General features: G+C 41.2%; 1 protein-coding gene across 2 annotated transcripts; it reads right to left on the bottom strand.

Annotated features, from left to right (window-relative positions):
- Positions 1 to 95: 95 nt before the first annotated feature.
- trmt61b (tRNA methyltransferase 61B) lies at positions 96 to 4,865 on the bottom strand. 2 transcript variants are annotated; one of them, XM_008294402.1, is made up of 8 exons: positions 4,822 to 4,865; positions 3,907 to 4,657; positions 3,703 to 3,805; positions 2,418 to 2,608; positions 2,206 to 2,297; positions 459 to 661; positions 298 to 387; positions 96 to 213 (listed from the first exon to the last, which is right to left on the bottom strand). In XM_008294402.1, the coding sequence occupies exons 2-8, from the start codon at positions 4,645 to 4,647 to the stop codon at positions 179 to 181; spliced, it is 1,455 nt and encodes a 484-aa protein (XP_008292624.1). In that variant the 5' UTR covers positions 4,648 to 4,657; positions 4,822 to 4,865; the 3' UTR covers positions 96 to 178. The 2 variants fall into 2 exon arrangements, with proteins under 2 accessions (XP_008292624.1, XP_008292623.1); XM_008294401.1 differs by having other exon boundaries at positions 3,907 to 4,854.
- Between the last annotated feature and the right edge of the window lie 1,425 nt (positions 4,866 to 6,290).

Genomic DNA, 6,290 nt, shown 5'->3' on the forward strand with positions numbered 1-6,290 from the left:
TCCATGTCACTGAATCTGAAATACGTGACTGTCTGGAATTTCTGACTTTACATTTACAAGATTAAAATCTGTTTAAAAACACACCAAAATGCAAGTTTTGATCTCAATTATTTTATGATATTTTAAATTATTTCCACGTAAACCAGTAACATTCATTTCTGTCCAGGGTTCTTCACAGCTAAACGCATAACTTCCTCATTTTCACCAGGAATGCTGAAAAAAAAGCAAACGGACACAATGAGCATTTCCTTGTAATGTCATACAGAAACCGGCACTAGAAGTGTGGTGACCTCTGACCTGTGTGACTCATCTGTTCAGGATGAGGTCTGGCGATGTAAGGAACGCTCCCAAACGCTGGGTCGGGGTCTTCCTCTGTGCTTGACTCCTCTGAAAGGATCAAAATGTAAGCGAGGGTGCTCAAAAACAATCAGTGTTCACAGCAATGTGTAGTTGTTCACCTTTGTCGGGCTCATCTGATGTGTCATCTTCCTGCCTCAGGTCTTCACCCAGGAATGGAGCGTTCCTGGTGCAGTAGCTGCCGTCTTTCTTCAGGGCGGGGACCACCAGCCAGTCCCGGGACGGAAACTCCATGATCTGTTCGCACAGCAGAGGGAGCGACGAACACCGAAGACTCTCCAGCAGGTCGATGACCTGTGTGACACTGTTGCAGAGGAAGAGTCAGACAGCAGGTCCTGCATGTATAACACAATCTAAATTAAAGTTGACGATAATGGCTCCAGTTTTTCTATGACGATTTTGAGTAAACATTCAAGTTACAGCGTGGCACACCGCCTTGGTGAGTTCTCTAATGTGATGGTAAACTGTCAGGAGGAAAACCTTATGAGGGTCAGGAAAGTTTGTACTCGTCATGCTGAATTCTGCATTGGTGATGAAAACTAATGTAGTGTTTTCATGCTGCCTTGTGCAAACAGATGTTTTTTTTTTTTTGTCATGTGGGAACAAAGGCTGTAGTATGAGCATGTCAGCACGGCCAGGACACTAAATATGAAGTCTGCTGTTTTTTTAATTTTGTTTGTTTCTGCTTAGATTACATCATTATGTATTAAAGATAATCTGAATGTCCCTCTTAGGCCACTATCTAAACATGTCTAACCCAACCCTGTAAAGCCGAAATGTAGGAAGGAAAAGGGGCCAAAATATGTTTCACCGCTTAGATGTTGATGAAGGAGGCCTCTGTTGCAGCAATGACTAGATTTTTTTTGGTTATTTTTGTTGATAGTTGCAATGTTGGACATCGTATATTTAAACAGGACAATTAAGGGTTCATTTGCAAGGTTGATTACTTATGTAGCCTCATCACACTATATACATCCCACATTATATTCTCAAAAAAGTTGTGAATAAAAGAACTGGTTAAATTGTATTTAAAAAATGTACTGAATCACATCTGCTTCCAAGTGTTCAGGCCTTAGTTTGAAGCAGGGTTGTGTGACTTCATGAACCAACAGCCGGACCTATACACACATCTATGATCCAAATGGTATTTCTACACAACAAAAGGACCCACTGACTAAATATGTGTGGTCTCTACAAAAAAAAAACATGTACAGCTATTTTTTTTTAGGATAGCTACAATTGATGTATGTAATGATTCAACTGTTGGCCTTAGTGGGTTAAAAAGGAATTGCTGGACAGCTATTTGCTTTGTGACGACAATTGGATATCAGCTCGCCTGGCTTTATCTGAATTTAAAAAACACATACCACCATTTATAATTCTGTACCTGCCCTGGCTATCCATACTGTTGCCTGATAAATATTTTTGTTTTTGGACTACCAGTATTTCTACAACTCACTAATTATCATCTTGTATGTTTCTTTTTTTTAAAAAGGAAGTTTAAAAACAACACTTGATCTTCCACAGAGAAAGTTTTTTAGCTGGAGCAGTGATTTGCTTGAATCTGTGAGAGTCCCAGACAACCAGTGGAGACCATAACTTGTTGGAAGTTGTTCTTCAGATAAAAACTGAGATTTTCCAAGTCACTTAATGAGTTTTAGAAGCACTGACAGATGGATTTTGTTAATCTTTTCACAGCCAACCTCTCCTATTCTCGTTGTTAGTGCTAAGTAAAGTTGACGACCATACATATGAGTGGTATTTAACTTCTAGGTGTTTCTTCCACAATGTCAAACTAATGATTTTAAACACTTGGTTTGAAGGCTGACGAACAGCAGAGCTACACACTTGGCGAGGTAGACGGCACACACAGCTCCGGGGTGCAGATGTGGAAGCACGTTGTGTAAAACCAGCTGAGGGTTGACCATGTCCAGAGCAACCTGCAACACAGAGAACCCACCCGGTGAATGAGCAGAGTCCTAACACATCCGTTCATGTAATGTTGTTAGGACAGACCATATCTGCTGAACAAATGCAGAATCTTTAAACCAGGCACTGACCGCGTGAAACCCCCGACCGGCGAGGAGCGACGAGGCCGAGCCCAGGTCAGCGATGTGAAACCGGACGTTGTCGGGCCACTCCTCCCCTCGTCGCACACTCCACGACTTCCTCCAGCGCTCGTAGTTCTTCACGGCTCTCTTGTGGTGATCCTCCCTGACCTCCACGCTCAGAACGCTGCCCTTAGAGCCCACTGGGGAACAACAAAAACACGGTCAGTTACATTCCACAGTGATTTGCTGAAGTCTGCTTTCTGGATCACTTTTTGTTGCCGCGTTCCTCCGCGTCGTCCTAACAGCTTTGATTTTAAATGCAGCATTAAAATGATTTTTTTTTTATGGTGTTTAATGAAGACTAATGAGCAGCGTCAGGAAGGATTTGAGTCATTCTCTGGGGCAGGGGTTCGGATTAAAATTTGATTCACGCTGTTAACCTCCGTCTTTGCTTCATTATTAGTTCACTTCACATTAAACTGTGCATTTAATGACTAAATCTATATGCGCTGCCTATTTTGCAAATGTGAGTTCTCTAATAACGTTTCCCATTATGTCAATTTAACAGCTTATTTGACTATTTAGGGGACATTTTGGTTGCTAATTTAAACTGATTTTTTCAGAGCACTACATCGCCTCTGACTGGCGTACAATAAGGCTGGTAAATTTCTGAAAATATTGCATTTATTATTAACATGTGACTCAATTTAGTCTGTTTTTGTGGCTTACAATGAAAAAATTGTGGTTGTAATTGTAGAGAAAAAATGAGTTTGATTATAGGCTGTGAATTTGTCAAACAAACTCAAAAGTATCAACTCAGAATTAGACTGGACTCTGCTTGTTTGAATTATTTCTTTTGAGTGTTTTGCCTATCGTGATGATAATCAAAATATGGCAAATGTAGGAGAAAGTGCATGTAAATTATCACAATAATGTTCAAAACAAATGTGTAAATGCTGATTTCTTCATCAGTCTTATACACTGATCAGCCCCAATATTAAAATCACCTAACGAATTTTGTGCTGCAACAGCATTTAAGAGTGTGGTACAGGTCAAAGTAACATCCATATGAATGCCAGGATACAAGGCTTAACAGAACACTGCATTGTAACGAGATGAATATTATGGACGTCACATGTCACTGGTTTTAATGTTGTGGCTGATCAGTGTATTACAATAGCAATGTGTTTCCTTAAAATACATCACTGATAGAACTGGGTTGATTTAAACTCTGTGCTTCCATTTCCACTGAAGGGAGCTACAGTGAGGCAGTGACAGCATGATGGATCCAGACCTGCTCTGGACAGGAACAGAGACATGGCCCCTGACCCGGAGCCTGACTCCAGCACACAGTCTCCCTCCGTGACATCCATCATCATCAGCATGGTAGCTGCATCCTGAGAGAGGAGGGTCAGAACACACAGCATCTGTCAGAACCTTGAGGCACTCTGACACTGGAATTCATTTGTGCCTATGATGCACTAACACTGTATCCTACCTTCGGGTAAGAGATCGCAGCCCCTCTCCTCATTAACAGCACATAATCCTCCAGACTGGCCCGGCGTATGAAGATGGACACCCCCCTGTTCGTCTTCAGGAACCGACCTGCAGGCTGCCCGGCGATGTCATTGTGCGGTATGGTCCCCCAGCTGCTCTGCAGACGGACCCCTGGGTCCAGCTGGAACATCTTCTTGAACTCCACCCGCTTCTTTTTACGATACTCAGCGACGAGCATCTCTCCGAAGGCGAGCAAGTTCTCCCCAGGAAGAGTGGGCCTTACCTGCCCTTCATGATGATGAAGTGATGCTGCGTTTGGCTCCTCTGCTGCATCAGAGGCCTGGAGTGTCTCTGGGCTGTCCTCATTAACAGACGCCTTATGTCCACTTCCCTCTTGTGTGGAGTGTGTGACTGATGGCTGGGTGTCTGGGTCTTCATCAGGTTCATGCCTCTGCTCTCTCAGCTGCATCACCTCGGGGCTCAGGGCATCCTGGGGCAGCAGGCTGCTGATCCTCTCCAGCGGGGACAGGGGTCGCCTGCTCCTGGGCGGCAGCTCTCGTCTGGATGTCGGCTTGGTGCTCAGGTGTGAGGAATCTGAACTGTCAGCTTCATTGTTGTTACATCTCACACAAGAGGTTGAAAAAGTTCTTATCTCCCTTCTACTTTTAGTGAGTTTTACAAGTACATCCCTGTGTTTCACGTGTCTCTGACTGGATGTGCAAACTGTCACCAGTCTGTGCATAAACAGAAGTCTGGAGGGAGCATAAACAGCCATGACTTAGGGTGAGACAGAAACTACAAGTGAACGTCCTGAGATCCCATCCAGTGAATTAGAACAGCCACAGCGTGTACACCTGAGAAATAAACACCGAGAAGCAAATAAAACACTGAATGATGTTGAAATGATTTAACTTACATCACGTCGCAGTGGAAAAGCTAATCATTTTGTTTTCGCTTCTCATCAGCCCGGCCGCTGACAGAGCCGACGAGGTCACCAAGCAGAGCCGGGAATCATTGAACAAGCACATGTGAGCAACGTCATAATTAAGCGACGGGTGTAGTAGTTTAAATGAACCAGCAGAGGGCGACATCACGACTAATATGCCTAAATGAAAACTCACATAGGCGGTAACACTGTGAAAGCATGCAAAGTCACCAGTAGAAGTCCCGTCCTACACATAGGAATACACGGCCCGTTATTTGTAAGGATTATTCAATGTTAAATAAAAAAGTAAACATTTCTATGATGTTGTTAAAGGTGATTTTAAAATACAACCTGGAATGAATAAATGGGGCCTTAGGAAATAAAAATCCCCTAATATAAATAAAAATGGTTCTTTTAAAATAAATAAATAAATAAATAAATACCAGTATTAAAATGAAAACCTATTTATTTTATGAAACACACACACACACACATATATATACACACACACAACATATACAGTATAGAAATTAAACTATTAATTGCTGGTACATTTATTTCATAGGAGAATTCAAACTCAAAAGGCACCAAAGGCACCAAAACTGATTCCCTCGAAGAAATCTAATTTTAGGTTTCATGAAATATGCAAATCTATTGATCTGGGTTATATGTGACCCAAATATGAAGTTATTTTGGCATCAAATTAGGGTCACAAACGATACGAAATTGTTCTGTTAATGGCGCTTATCTACAAGGCAGCTTAATACAGTAACGTATATGATCACGATATTATTTTGGCAGCAGAAACAGATTTCCAAACGCATTTGTTCGGTTCATTGTATTTTTCTACATTTTTTTCTTATTTATTTAGAAACGATAACAAATACAATCAAAGCCATATCAAAATTATAAGACAAGATAATAATAATGATAATAATAATAATAATAATAATAATAATAATAATAATAATAATAATAATAATAATAAGTCTAATTAGACATTGTCTGTACTATACGGAGAAATAGGTTCGAGGCAGCGTTGGATGAACAAACAGAAACCCACAACAACGTAATTAAAAAGAAAAAAAAGGTTGAGGGGCTTTCTTATGATAACTTACAATAATCGAATAAATCATCATGATTTAGGGCTTTGCATCCTGTCATATACTTTAGTGACTTGTGGGAAAGTTATCTGGTATCTTGTATCTGGGCCTTGACCTTACTGTATCTGCACCTGTGTAAGTAATGCTTAGCTATTGTATTTTCCCACATGGCAGCGCAATGCCGCCACGTACAGCAGAAAAGTTCATTTGTTTTGATGACGCGTTCGCGAGCAGTACAATGCTGTAATAAAACTCAGAGCGCACACTTTACAACACAAGGGAATCCCCTACAACACAATGCAAAGATAAACAAGTTGTGCTATTATTAAGTATGAAATTAACTCGCATATCCGAGTT

The sequence above is a fragment of the Stegastes partitus genome, unplaced genomic scaffold (assembly GCF_000690725.1).
Source record: "Stegastes partitus isolate 25-593 unplaced genomic scaffold, Stegastes_partitus-1.0.2 Scaffold960, whole genome shotgun sequence".
Lineage (NCBI taxonomy): Eukaryota > Metazoa > Chordata > Actinopteri > Pomacentridae > Stegastes > Stegastes partitus.

Excerpts from the sequence above, each read along its gene's own strand:
- trmt61b (XM_008294401.1), bottom strand. The coding sequence starts at position 4,680 with ATGGCTGTTTATGCTCCCTCCAGACTTCTGTTTATGCACAGACTGGTG. Across the intron at positions 3,806-3,906 it reads CTGCGATCTCTTACCCGAAG|GATGCAGCTACCATGCTGAT; the intron begins GTAGGATACAGT and ends CTCCTCTCTCAG. Across the intron at positions 2,609-3,702 it reads TCTGTTCCTGTCCAGAGCAG|TGGGCTCTAAGGGCAGCGTT; the intron begins GTCTGGATCCAT and ends GTTGTTCCCCAG.